Source organism: Ailuropoda melanoleuca, chromosome 10, assembly GCF_002007445.2.
Source record: "Ailuropoda melanoleuca isolate Jingjing chromosome 10, ASM200744v2, whole genome shotgun sequence".
Taxonomy (NCBI): domain Eukaryota; kingdom Metazoa; phylum Chordata; class Mammalia; order Carnivora; family Ursidae; genus Ailuropoda; species Ailuropoda melanoleuca.
In genome coordinates this window covers 67,126,652-67,140,324 of record NC_048227.1, presented here as the reverse complement: position 1 = coordinate 67,140,324, position 13,673 = coordinate 67,126,652, and the positions used below count along the sequence as shown (strand labels likewise).

At 37.7% G+C, this 13,673-nt stretch overlaps 2 protein-coding genes across 7 annotated transcripts in view; one reads left to right on the top strand and one right to left on the bottom strand.

Moving 5' to 3' along the window:
- ASF1A (anti-silencing function 1A histone chaperone) overlaps positions 1-836 on the bottom strand; it is an 11,633-nt gene extending 10,797 nt beyond the window's left edge. Inside the window, exon 1 of the mRNA XM_002918497.4 lies at positions 345-836. Coding sequence (XP_002918543.1) covers positions 345-453 — 109 coding nt within the window. The 5' untranslated portion in view covers positions 454-836. The remainder of the gene's footprint in view (positions 1-344) is intronic.
- The window catches only part of MCM9 (minichromosome maintenance 9 homologous recombination repair factor), an 89,192-nt gene that overhangs the window by 38,643 nt on the left and 36,876 nt on the right, over positions 1-13,673 (top strand). The window lies entirely within an intron of this gene.

Sequence of the window (13,673 nt, the reverse complement as noted above, 5' to 3'; positions counted from 1 at the left end):
CGTTCGCGGCGCGGGGCCAGCCCGGTGCGGCCCCCGGCCGGCGCCGCGGGCGCGAGTGCGGGTCTCGCGAACCGCCCGCCCGCCAGACAAAGCTGACAACATGGCTACCTCCGCTCGAACAAGTTCCTCGCAAGTTGAGCCACGGCAAGCGCCCCGGCTGCGGCCGAACGCCGCGCGCGCCTCGGCGGCCGTCGTCCATCAACTTCAAGTTTCCCTCCGCAGAGCAGAGCCCGCCGCCCGTCCGGCGCCGAGCACCGGCCGCCCGCGCGAGGCTGGGCCCGGGAAACTTTCAACGTCTGCAGCCCGCAACTGACAGCCCGGCGGCGGGCGGGCGCCCGACTCACCTTCAGACAGGTCCTCGATGCACTCGAAGGTGATCTCGAACTGGAACGGGTTGTAGAAAGGAGAAGGGTTATCCAGCACCACTACATTGTTCACCTGAACCTTTGCCATATTTTGAAAAAAACACAAACAATGGGAACGGGGGCTTGTTGCGGCACAATAAAGTCCAGCGCGCGGCCGCTCGGGAGAGCGCAGACCCCCGCCCCGGCGCCTGCCCGACGTCGTGCAGCGGCGACTTGAGAAACTTTTTTTTCCTCTTTTTATTTACACGGGAGCACTCCACAGTGTTTTGCAGCTTTCCTATTTCACTAAACTACAGCCCATTCTGCTCTGATAACTAGCAGCGTTGCCCGCGATTGGCTGCACCCGAGCTCTGACCCTCCTCCTCCAGCGAGGGCCTCGGCGGCGAGCAAGATGGGCTCCCGCTCCCGGAATGGACTCGGAAACTTTAACTGCGGCTCCACCTGCTGGTGTGGATTAGGACAAAGGCGGAGAACAAAGTGAGTGGAATACAGGCTGGGAGGCCCGCGCGGAGGCCGCCGGCGGCGGCGGGGGGGAGGGACAGCGCAGGCCCCGCCCCCGGCCCGGCGGCTCCCGCGCCTCACGTCGNAATTTAGCAGCTGTGATTCGGCTGTCTACGCTGGGTTAGGTTCAGCTGTCTACATACAGGGTAACATTTGGGGTACAGAGAAGGGTTGGTTGCAGTGGAAATAAATTGTATTTTATAGACCTCATGCCCGCTCGAAAGGAGCAAAGCCATTTTGAAAGTCTAGTTCTCGGTCAATATCTGCGTTTGGGCACTACGGCGCCGTTAGACAAAATGAAAGGTGAATAGAGGCTTTTCCACGCACACTTTGCTTGGAAAATCTGAATAGGTAATATTTGGGCTGCACCTGGGTCTCGCGTTCTAATTTGGAAAGCCCTAGAATAAGAAAAAAGATTTCTAGAGATGTGATCAGTTACACCCCAGGTTTCTGCCGTTTGGTGAGCATAACAGGAACATAAAAAGAGAAAATGGAAGTGTCAGGAAACCAAAGGGCAAAAAATATGGTAAGAAAGGGAAAGGAAGAGTAAAGAACACAGCAGCATACCAGGACATGTAATTTTCAAAAAATTTATGACCTAAACTGTTAATAAATAAAAATTTGTGGCACCACAAACAAGTTTTGAGGAGTCTTTGCTTTATTCATCGGCATTCATGTCGATTCATTTATGCTGTTTGGCTACCATTGTGGGGAAAGGGAGAGGTTTTAACACATTTGTGGGGTTGTTGAGCAATTTTTGTTTACCCAGTAAGAGTGCTATAAAGCTTTCGTTTATTACCTGCTGTTCATAAACCATTTTTTTTCTTTGGTGTTTTGAGTGAAACCACTGAGCTTGGTTAATTAAATTCAGAGAAAATATTATTTCTTAAGTATCATCTGTGCTGAAAGAGTTGTTTCTTAGTATAGTGCCCAGGGTTTTGAGTTGTCATTCTTTGGACATTGTTCATACTTAAGTAGGTTGCTATTAATGTGGCTTTTTTATCTGCTGGTCTTTTGAAAGTTAATATGGCATAGGTAATACCAGGTCTCCCCAAATTTAGGAAAACTACTTAGAGCAGGGGTACTCATTTTATTGGCAATGGATGAAACAGTAAACTAGGACCTACCAGAAAAGGTTTCCTCAAGTTCAGTTGTTTATGTGTATTAGATTGAATCTTAGTGTGGTGATAGATAAAGATTACTCTGACTGATAAACTGTATTCTCTGTTCACTCCTAGTAGTGCTGGTCCTAACACTAGCCAAGATAAAGTGTTAATTGCTACATGCTACATGTATCATTAAGATACACTAGATATGTAAGATAAATGGCCATTTGAAGATTAAAACAGGACTCCCTTGAGAATGGTGTATATAGTTTTCTGATCATTGGAGGCACTCTTAAAAGGATATTCTAATTCAGTTGCTTTATAAAAATGACATTATGGGGCGCCTGGGTGGCACAGTCATTAAGCGTCTGCCTTCAGCTCAGGGCGTGATCCCAGTGTTCTGGGATCGAGCCCCACATCAGGCTCTTCCGACGGGAGCCTGCTTCTTCCTCTCCCACTCCCCCTGCTTGTGTTCCCTCTCTCGCTGGCTGTCTCTATCTCTGTCAAATAAATAAATAAAATCTTTAAAAAAAAATGACATTATAAGCTTGGTAAAATAAATTGTATTTTGCAGTCTGACCATGCGTATGTCATAATAAGTTACATGTTCCGTAAAACTTGATGCATCGAGAACTGAAAAGATCTACCTGGATACCACCAATTTGGCTTATTTTCTTTAAAACCTTTTGTTTAACATGTCATATACAGCAGCATTTAAGGGAAAACTGACCCTCCTTAATAGTCCACTGGAAGCCACAAGTACTGGCTCCAGCCTCTCATGTTTCCTGTCCTAACTCTTTATTATTGCTCCTCAAAAGCATTAAAGAGCCTGGAGCACTTTCTCCAGTAGTTTCTTTGTTCACTGTTGTCAATACTTTACAAGAAAGGTCAAAGGGATTCCCAGATGTGCCATGGCATATTTCAAAGTGAGCTGGTGTCTCATAGAGGGAAAAAAATTGTAAAAGCATCACTCTGGTTTCAGAGACAATCTATAAGATCTCTTGCTGGACACCTTTTTGGTGACTCTCAAACAGCTAACCATATTGTAACAGATGGGGCACCATGAGTGACTTCATTTATTAAGTACCCAAGGGGACCCATGTGATGCTTAGAGGGCTACATAGAATATAATCTCCAAAATTGCTTCTCTCTGTGCAGATTACATGGGGGAAGGATGGCTGAAAGAGATCATTTGGGTTCAAAGATGAGCAAAGCCTAAACTAGTGCCTCTCAGAGATAAATGAATCTAGTTAACTATTGTTATAGGCTGAATTGTGTTGCCCCACCCCATTCATTTGTTGAAGCCCTAATTCTCCAGTACTTTAGAATGTGACTGTATTTGGTGATAAAGCCCTTAAAGAAGTGGTTAAGTTAAAATGAGTTCCTTAAAGTGGGTCCTAATCCAATCTAACTGGTGTCCCTATGTGAGGAGGGAATATGGACATAAAAAGAGACACGAAGGGTAGCATACACAGAGAAAAGACCATGTGAGGTCACAGCAAGAAGGCAGCTATTTGCAAGAAACTAACCCTGCTGACGCCTTAATCTTGTACTTCTAGCCTCCAAAACTGTGAGAAAATACATTTGTATTGTTTAAGCTACCCAGGCTGGTATTTTGTTATGGAGGCCCTAGCAAAAGAATACAGCTATAATTATTTTCCCTCAGAGTTAGGCTCATTTGGTAATCTAAGTGTATTTAATCCAGTTATTTGTCTGTTATCAAGTACTTTCTGTGATGTGAAATGAGGTGGTCATTTAGCCATGCCAGTAGGTTGTGGCAGGGTGTGAAGTGGTGTGCAGTAGCTCTTCAGAGAAAGTACCTACTGGTGTTGCCTACAACTTGAAATCGGAAGGGACAAGATGCAGCTTGCTTCCTTGCTCCAAAGCTCCTCTGCAGAGGGCTTCTAAGAATCTTAAACTTGAAGTTAAATTGAGGTCACACACAAAACAAGATGAAAGAGTGAATTAAAATGAACTAGAATTAAATTGAATTAAAATACATTGAATTAAAATGTATTATAACCAAGATTTAAATCAAGTCTCAGCTGCTGCCTGCTGCAGAAGTTATCATAGGAATGGAAGTGCTAACCTCTTTTTTTTTTTTCAAATCCTGAATTTCCACCTGGGGTAATTATAGTAGCCCTACCGAGTAATTCTCTTTAAAGAGACATTTGCATTATTGTCCTCATCTTTTAAAAAAATTCTCTTGTAAGGCTTGTTGTAGTATCTTTAAAGGGCTCCCAATTATTTATCAGTTATAGGATGTCAAAATTTAATGATAGTTTTTATCCTTTTTTTAAAGATTTTATTTATTTATTTGTCAGAGAGAGAGAGCACAAGAAAGGGGAGCAGCAGGCAGAGGGAGAAGCAGGCTCCCTGCTGAGCAAGGAGCCTGATGTGGGACTTTATCCCAGGTCCCTGGGATCATGACCTGAGCTGAAGGCAAACGCTTAACCGCCCAGCCAGGCATCCCTTAATTATAGTTTTAAAGAAGATTTTCTATATAAATGTAGAATGTCAAGATTTGCTGGAGTTTACATTTCTAAAAGGAATAAATCCTACAATAATGATTTTAATAACTCATTATATAGAGAGAGCATTTATTATGTGAAATTGTACAGGTCTCTGTGGAATATTCAAAGACAGAACATACATAGACTTTATTGGGAAGATAACTATATAATCAAGTAAGTATGGTACAGAATAGAATGTGTTAGATGCAACTTTAACCACTTATTGTTAAAGTTCTGTGGGAGGCAAAATAGGGTATCACAATAAAGGCTATGTGTGTATGTGTGTGCATGTGTGTATAGTTTATGCACATATATGGTATATATGCATATATATGGTATTATGCTTTCTTTATCATTTGTAAAGAACTTTTAAATAACCTGTTTTTAAGCCTGGAAACATCCTGTATGGTAGGAGGGTAAGGTGTTATCATTCCCACATTACAAATGAAGACACTGGCGCTCAGAAACCCGTTCCTTTCATTGCTGACCTAGTGCTTCTCTACTCCCTCTCCTCTGTCAGATATTTAAAGTGGTCTTTATGTATAGGAAAAGCAATTGGTATCATTTCCTGGAAAAATCCACAGGCTGGCAGACATGGGAGTAATGTCTTGATTAATGAACTCTTGAGGAACACAGCTCTATGAATGAGGTTAGCGCAGGTATATACTGGGAGTGAGAGCAGGCTCAGCCAAGGCAAAGCTATGGGAGTCTTCCCCTTGAGGCACGACAGAGGTCACGCCTCCTGCTGCAGAAGGGATGTCTGGGGGAGGATGGAGCTACGCATCCTAGAATGCCTTGCTGTACTTTTTAAGAGGTTTCCATACTGTTACATAAAGCATGACTCCCTCCCCCATTCTGTGTTCCACCTCATTAATAACATTTTCACTGTTTTGTGTTTATCGCTACCCATCGTTAGGTTACAAATTTGTTGAAGATAGAAACTGTCTGATCCCTTATCCATGACTGGACTCCACTCTAAAACACCCTTTGGATAGCCGTCAGTGACATCAGTCAGCTTTCTGAAGCACCATAATTATGTTTGTTGTTGACAGTTTGTTGAAGTTAGTATCATCATAGTGTTTCTCACCAAAAGAATATGAATGGAAATGCTTAATAATTATTTTCTATTTCTTGTATCTAGTTTTTTACCGCGTATTCTTACCCCTCTAATAAACGAAGCTCCCTCTAAATTCATTTTCCTCTTGAACTCAGTCTCTACTCATCCATCTTCCTTCATGTTTTACATTCAGTCCTTTTCTCTTTAACCCTCCACCTCTCTCTTCATCAGATGCTCTCTTTTACCAATATCAGGAGAAATGTGTGGTAAGTAGAGAGGGGACTCAAATCTTTAAAGCCTCTCTAGTCTAGAGCATTGCTTGCACAAAGCCACTGCTAAGCATAGCAGCGTTTCTAGTTGGTTACTATAGAGACAATCAGCATTAGATGGAGCCTCGCTTGACGGAAGCTAGGCAAGGAGGCTTCGTGAGATTGGAGGCCTTATATGCTGGGTCATGTGGAAAAGGCCAAAAACTGGAAAGGATAGGAAAGGGGAAAGGTTTCACAAATGAGCTAATAGGTAACTAATTGATAGATTTTAGGTTGGTAGAATCTGTGCCTGCCAAAGCCTTGAATCCAGTGTATAAAGAATCTACTTCTAAGGAACCCAGTATGATTACACAGTAATTTTTTTTAATAACAGCTATGCTGCTATGAACATTTGTGTACAAATTATCGTGCAGGACCTATGTTTCTATTCCTTTGGTTATATGCTTAATTAAGAGTGGAATTGCTGGGTCATATGGTAACTCCTTTTGAGGAACTACAAGGCTGTTTTCCAAAGTGGCTGTGCCATTTTACATTCCCACCAGCAATTTGTGAGCGTTCCAATTTCTCCACATGCTCACCAGTGCGTGTTATTACGTCTTTTTGATGATAGCCATGGGTGATATGTGAAGTGGTATCTCATTGTGTTTTGACTTCTATTTCCCTGAAGGCTTAAGATGTTAGCATTTTTTGCTTATTGGCCATTTGTGTATCTTCTGTGGAGAAATGTCTATTCAGATCTTTTGGTCATTTAAACAATTTGGTTTTTGGTTTTTTCTTATTGAGTAGTAAGAGTTCTTGACATATTCTAGTATATGTGCTGCTAAAGCAAGCACATGTTCTTTATATATTCTAAATATCAGAGACTTGTATATCTCAGGTTCAGAAAAATATTCTCCTATTCTGCGAGGTTTTTTTTTTTTTTTTCGGCAGTGGCCTTTGCTGCCCAAAAGCTTTTAATTTAGATGAAGTCCAGTTTATCTATTTTGGTTTTTTTACTTGTTCTTTCGGTGTCACTTCTTGAAAACGCTGCCATTATAATCAAAGATTATGAAGATTTACACCTGTGTTTTCTTTTAAGCATTTTATACATTTGCTTTATTTTTGTTTTCTTTGAGGGTTTTAATAGTTTCATTTTTTAAAGTTTTTTATTATAATATTCAGTGTATTTAAACTGAAAAACAAAAAAACAAATAACAGTTCACCCATTTCTCCCTCCCTACCAATAGATTGGCAACCACCAATCTATCTTTTGTTTCTATGACCTTGATTATATCTATGAGCTTTTTTAGATTTCACATGTAAGAGAGATCATGCAGTATTTGTCTTTCTCTGTCTGACCTGTTTTGCTTAACATAGTGTCCTCAAGATTTATCCATGTTGTTGCGAATGGAAGATTTCATTCTTTTTTATGGCTAGATAATATTCCATTGTGTATATATACTACAATTTCTTTATTCATCCATCAACACTCAGGTTGTTTTTATGCCTTGGCTATTGTATATAGTGCTGCAGTGAACATAGGAGTGCATGTATCTTTTCTAGTTAATGTTTTGTTTTCTTCAGATAAATACCAAAGTGGAATTGTTGGATGATTTTCCTCTAAGAGTTTTATACTTTTAACAGCTTATATTTAAGTCTTTGATCCAGTTTGAATTATTTTTTGTATATGATGTGAAGTAGGGATCCAAATTCATATTTTTGCATGTGGATGTCCAGTTTCCCAGCAGTGTCATTTGAAAAGACTATTCTTTCCCCCAAGAATGAATTGACCGTAAATGTATGGGTTTATTTCTGGACAATCAAGTCTGTTCTGTTGGTCTGTATCCTTATGCCATTACCATATTGTCTTGATTATTGTAGCTTTGTAGTAAGTTTTGAAATCAGGAAGTATGAGTCTTCCAACTTTGTTCTTTTTCAAGATTATGTTGGCTATTTGGGATTAATTGAATTTCCAAATGAATTTTAGTATCATTTTGTCAATTTCTACAAAGAAGATAGTTGAGATTTTGATATGGATAGCATTGAATCTGTAGAACCCTTTGGCTTATATTGTTATCTTAACAATATTAAGTCTTCCAGTCAGCGAACATTTCGTTTATTTAAGTCATCCTTAATTTTTTTAACAGTGTTTTATAATTTTCAGGGTGTAAATTTTGTTCTTTTTTGTTTGTTAAATTTATTCCTAAGTATTTTATTCTTTTTGATGCTATTGTAAATGGAATTATTTTCTTAATTACATTTTTGTCTTCTTCATTGAAAGTGTAGGGGCACCTGGGTGGCTAAGTCGGTTAAGCCTCTGCCTTCAGTTCAGGTCATGGTCTCAGGATCATGGGATCAAGCCCCAAGTCGGGCTCCCTGCTCAGTGGGGAGTCTGCTTCTCCCTCTCCACCTGCTCATGCTCTCTCATGCTCTCTCTCTTTCTCAAAAAACTTAATAAAATCTTTTAAAAAATTAAGTGTATAGTCATATAACTGATTTTTTAAAGTTGATTTTGTATCCTTCAACCTTGCTGAACTCATTTATTAGTTGTAATAAATTTTTAGTGGATTCCTTAGGATTTTTGTATGCAAGATTATGTTATCTGCAAATAGAGATAGTTTTACTTCTTCATTTCCCCCTCTGGATGCCTATTATTTCATTTTTGGCCTAATTGCCCTTTCCAGAATCTCCAGTACAGTGTTTAATAGAAATACTGAGAGTGGGGTACCTGGGTGGCTCAGGTGGTTGAGTCCTAGGATCAAACCAGGATGGAGCGCTGTGCTTAGCAGAGAGTATGCTTCTCCTCTTCCTCTCCTTGTGCCCCTCGCCCCTGCCATGTGCTCTCTCTCTCTCTCAAATAAATAGATAAATCTTAAAAAAAAAAAAATAGTGAGAGTGAACATCCCTATCTTGTTTCTGATCTTATCAGGAAAACATTTAGTCTTACACCATTAAGAATGATGTTTAGCTGTGGATTTTCTATAGATGCCCTTTATCAGGTTGAGGAATTCCCCTTCTGTTCCTAGTTTGTTGAGTGTTTTTACGTGAAAGAGTAATGAATTTTGTCAAATGCTTTTGCTGCCTCTATTCAGATGGTCGTGTGTTTTTTGTCCTTTATTCTGTTGATATGAGAATGCTTCATCAGTTGGTTTCCAGATGTACATCAATCTTATATTTCTGAGATAAATCCCACTTGGTTGTGGTGTATAATTCTTTTACATATTGTTGGATTTGGTTTCCTAATATTTTGTTGAGGATTTTTGTATTTGTAGTTATAAGAGCTATTGGTCTTTAGTATTCTAGTGATGTCTTTGCTTTAACCAAAGTATATGGGTAATACTGGCCTCATAGAATGAGTTAGGAAGTGTTCCCTCCTCTTCAATTTCTAAAGAAGAGTTGTGAAGAACTGTTATTTGATTTTTTAGAAGTTTGGTAGAATTCACCAGTGAAGCTATCTGTGTGTGGTTTTTCTTTGTGAATAGTTTATTTTTACTACTAATTCGATTGCTTGTTAAAGTTCTATTCAGATTTTCTTTTTTTCTTGAGTCAGTTTTGGTAGTTAGTGTCTTTCTAGGAATTTGTCCGTTTCATCCAGGTGGTTGAAGTAGTTAACATGCAGTTGTTCATTGTATTCCCTCATAATAATCCTTTTTATTTCTCTAATGTCAGTAATAATGTCTCATCTTTGAGTCCTGATTTTGGTAATTTGATTCTTCTCTTTTATTGGCTTGGTCAGGTACCTAAAAGACTGTCAGTTTTGGTTTTATTTTCTCTATCATTTTTATATTGTCTATTTCAGTTTCTGCTCTAATATTTATTATTTCCTTCTTTATGCTTGCTTTGCATTTAGTTTGCTTTTCTTTTTTTCTTTCTTTTCTTTTTCCAGTGTCTTAGGTGGAAGTATAGGTTATTGATTTGAGATTTTTCTTCTTTTTAAATGTTGGCATTTATAGCTATAAGTTATTCTCTAAGAACTGCTTTAGCTGCATCCCATAAGTTATGGTAAGTTGTGTCCTCATTTTCTTTCTTCTCAAAGTATTTCCTAATTCCTTTTTCATATTTTATTAATTTATTAAAAGTAATTTCGACACCCAATGTCCAGTCTAATTACCTTTTTACACAGCTACCCATTCATTGCATGGGTGTCTTTTTATACTATCTCTGACAAATGGCCATTCCACATTTGCTTACATAATTACTTTGATGAAAAGTTACTGCTTTGTAAAATAGCCCATTCCATTTTAAGCACCTTAAGTTTTCCAGTAGTTCCCTATAAAATTCTGCATGATGGTCTCTGTTATTTCTTTTGAAGCTGCCCCCAGTTAGTCTAATTTCTCTTCCAAAGGATTAGTTCTCTAAATATGTAAAAATTATTTTCTCTTCTCTAAATCTTTCTTTCATGCTAATCATACCCTGTACCATAAACTATCCTTTAAATTTCATTATTTCCTTGTCCTTCATTATCTGTTTACCCTTCTCTTTTTTATTAGTATTTCTTTTAAAATTTGATGTCCCAGAAGTAAACATTAATACTCTAAATCAACAGTCGGCAACCTTTTTTCTGTAAAAGGCCAGCAATAAATATTTTAGATTTTTTTTTAAAGATTTTATTTATTTATTTGACAGAGAGAGAGAGACAACAAGAGAGGGAACACAAGCAAGAGGAGTGGGAGAGGGAGAAGCAGGCCTCTCGCTGAGCAGGAAGCCTGATGCGGAGCTTAATCCCAAAACCCTGAGATCATGACCTGAGCCAAAGGCAGACTCTTAAGGACTGAGCCACCCAGGGCCCCATAGATTTTGAGGGCCATACAGTATTTGTCACAACTACTTACCTCTGCCACTGTAGTGTGAAAGTAGCTATTGCCAATAAGTAAATGGTGACCATGACTGTGTTCCAAAAAAACTGTTTTTTACAAAAACAAGTGGTTGGGCCAGATTTTGCCCACAGATCATAGTTTGCTGACTTCTGCTCTAGATGTTATCTAACTAGTGCAGAAGCCAGTGTGATTGTATCTTCACTTGTGAATGCTATTCTCACATTAACATATTTTTGTAATTGTATTAAAATACTTCTCTGATATTAGCATAGCCACTGCAACCCTCTTCTGGTTGCTGTCTAAAGTATGTCTCTTGTAGACAACACATAGTTGGATCATGTCTTTGTATTCATTCAACACACTGCTTTTTGTTAAAGTGTTTGTTTATATTTAATGTACTTAACTGATAAGGTAGAATTTATGAATGCTATTTTCCACTCTGTTTTCTACACGGCTTATGTCTTCTTTGTTGCGATATTCTCCATTACTGCCTTCTTTTGTGCTTGATGTAATTTCTAGTGTATCATTTTAATACCCTTTTGCTTCTTTTACTGTATTATTTTAAGTTATTTTCTTAGTGATTATCTTGGGGCTTATAACATCTTAATGTAAAACCAATCTAATTCAGATTAGTACTAATTTGATAGTATATAAAAATTTTGTTCCAGTATAATTGTTCCCTCCACCTTCTTTTGGGCTTTTATTGTCACACAAATTTCATCTTTATACATTATAAGCTGATCAACACAGTTTTATAATTTTTGCTTTCTGCAGTTTTTTCTTAGAAAAGAGAAGAAAAGAGACACAAAATTACATTGATACCATCTTTAATATTTACCTATGTAGTTAACTTTACTGGTGTTTTTTATTTCTTTATGTGTACTTGAGTTACTGTCTTAGTGTTCTTTCATTTCAGCCTGAAAGAGTCCCCTAGTATTTCTTTTAGGTCAGGTCTATTAGCGCTAATTTGGTTTTGCCTGGTATTTTTACTTGACAGTAATGAAATTGTAGAGTGTGTATTCTTTTGCTCAATATTGTGTTTTAATATTTCACCTATATTGTGTTTAGCTGCACTTCATTTTTTATTGCTGTCTTATTCCACAGTATGAATATACAACAATTTCTCTCTCTGTTCTACTGTTAATGGACTTTTGAGTCTGTTCTGTGGGATTTTTTTCTTCTTTAGTCTGTTGATGTGATACATAACATCAGTTGATCTTTTGCTTGTTGAACCAGCCTTGCATAACTCAGATAAATCCCACTAGGTCATGGTGTATAATTCTTTTTATACATTGTTGGATTTAGTTTGCTAATATTTTAGTGTATGTGCTGCCAAAGTGAGCACAAGTTTGCTAATATTTTACTGAAGATTTTTGCATCTATGTTCACGAGAGATGTAGGCTGTAGTTTTCTTGTAATGTCTTTGTTGGGTTTTGGTATTAAGGTAATGCTGGCATAGAATGAGTTAGGAAGTATTACCTCTACTTATTTCTTCTACAAAAACGGTAGAGGATGGGTATCATTTCTTCCTTAAATATTTAGTAGAATTCACCAGTGAAGCCATCTGGACCTGGTACTTTCTATTTAGAAGGTTATTAATTATTGATTCAGTTTCTTTAATGAATATGGGCCTATTCAGATTGTCTGTTTCTTCTTAGGTGAGTTGCCAGCTTGTGTCTTTCAAGGAATTGGTCTGTTTCATCTGGGTTATCAAATTTGTGGGCATAAAGTTGTTTGTAATAATTCTTTATCTGCTTAATGTCAACAGGATCAGTAGTGATGTCCCCTCTACATTTCTGATATTAGTAATTTGTCTCTTTTCCCATTTTTTCTTAGCTTATCAATTTTATTGATCTTATCAAAGAACACATTTTGGTTTCAGTGATTTTCTTTATTGATTTCCTTCTTTCAATTTCATTGATTTCTGCTGTAATTTTTATTATTTCCTAACTTCTGCTTGTTTTGGATTTAATTTGCTCTTCTTTTTCTAGTTTCCTAAAGTGGAAGCTTATATTATTGATTTTAGATCTTTCTTCTCTTCTAATACATGCACTTAGCGCTATCAGTTTCTAAGCACTGCTTTCACTGCTTCCCACACATTTTGAAAAGCTATGTTTTCATTTTGATTTAGTTCAAAACATTTTTAAATTTCTCTTGATATTTCTTCCTTGTCCCATGTGTTATTTAGAAGTATGTTGTTTAATCTCCACATAATTTGGGATTTTCTAGTTCTCTTTCTGTTATTGCTTTCTAGTTTAATCACACTGTGGTCTGAGAGAAGATTTATGATTTCTTTTCTAAATTTGCTAAAGTGTGTTTTATTGTCCAGCATATGGTCTATCTTGGCGAATATTCCATGGGATCTGGAGAAAAAAATACATTCTGCTGTTGCTGGATAAAGTTGTTTATAGATGCTTGTTATATTCAGTTGATTGATGGTACTTTTGAGTTCATTTATGGCCTTACGGATTTTCTGCCTGCTGGTTATGTCCATTTCCCATAGAGGGTGGTGAAGTCTCCAACTATAATATAAATTCATGTACTTCTCCTTTGACTTCCACTAGTTTTCACCTCACATATTCTGAGGCCCATAAATATTAAGGATTGTTATGTCATCTTGGAGTGTTGACCCCCTTTTATCATTATGTAATACTCCTCTGTCTCCCTGATAATTTTTCTTGCCCTGACATCTGTTCTGTCTGAAATTAATATAGCTACTCCCATATTTTTTTGGATTAGTGTTAGCATAGTATATCTTTCTCTGTCTTTACTTTTAATCTATATGTCTTTATATTTAAAGTGAGTTTAAAAAAAGAGTAAAAGTAAAGTGGGTTTCTTATAGATAATGTATAGTTGGGTCTTTTTTTATCAACTCTGATAATCTGTCTTTTGATTGGTGTATTTAGACTATAAATGTTCAAAGTGATTATTGATATAGCTGGATTAATACTTGCCATATTTGTTAGCTTTTTCTATTTGTTGCCCTTGTTCTTTGTTCCTGTTTTTATCTTCCACTCTTTTTCTGCCTGTTATGGTTTTAACTGAGCATTTTATATGATTCCAGTT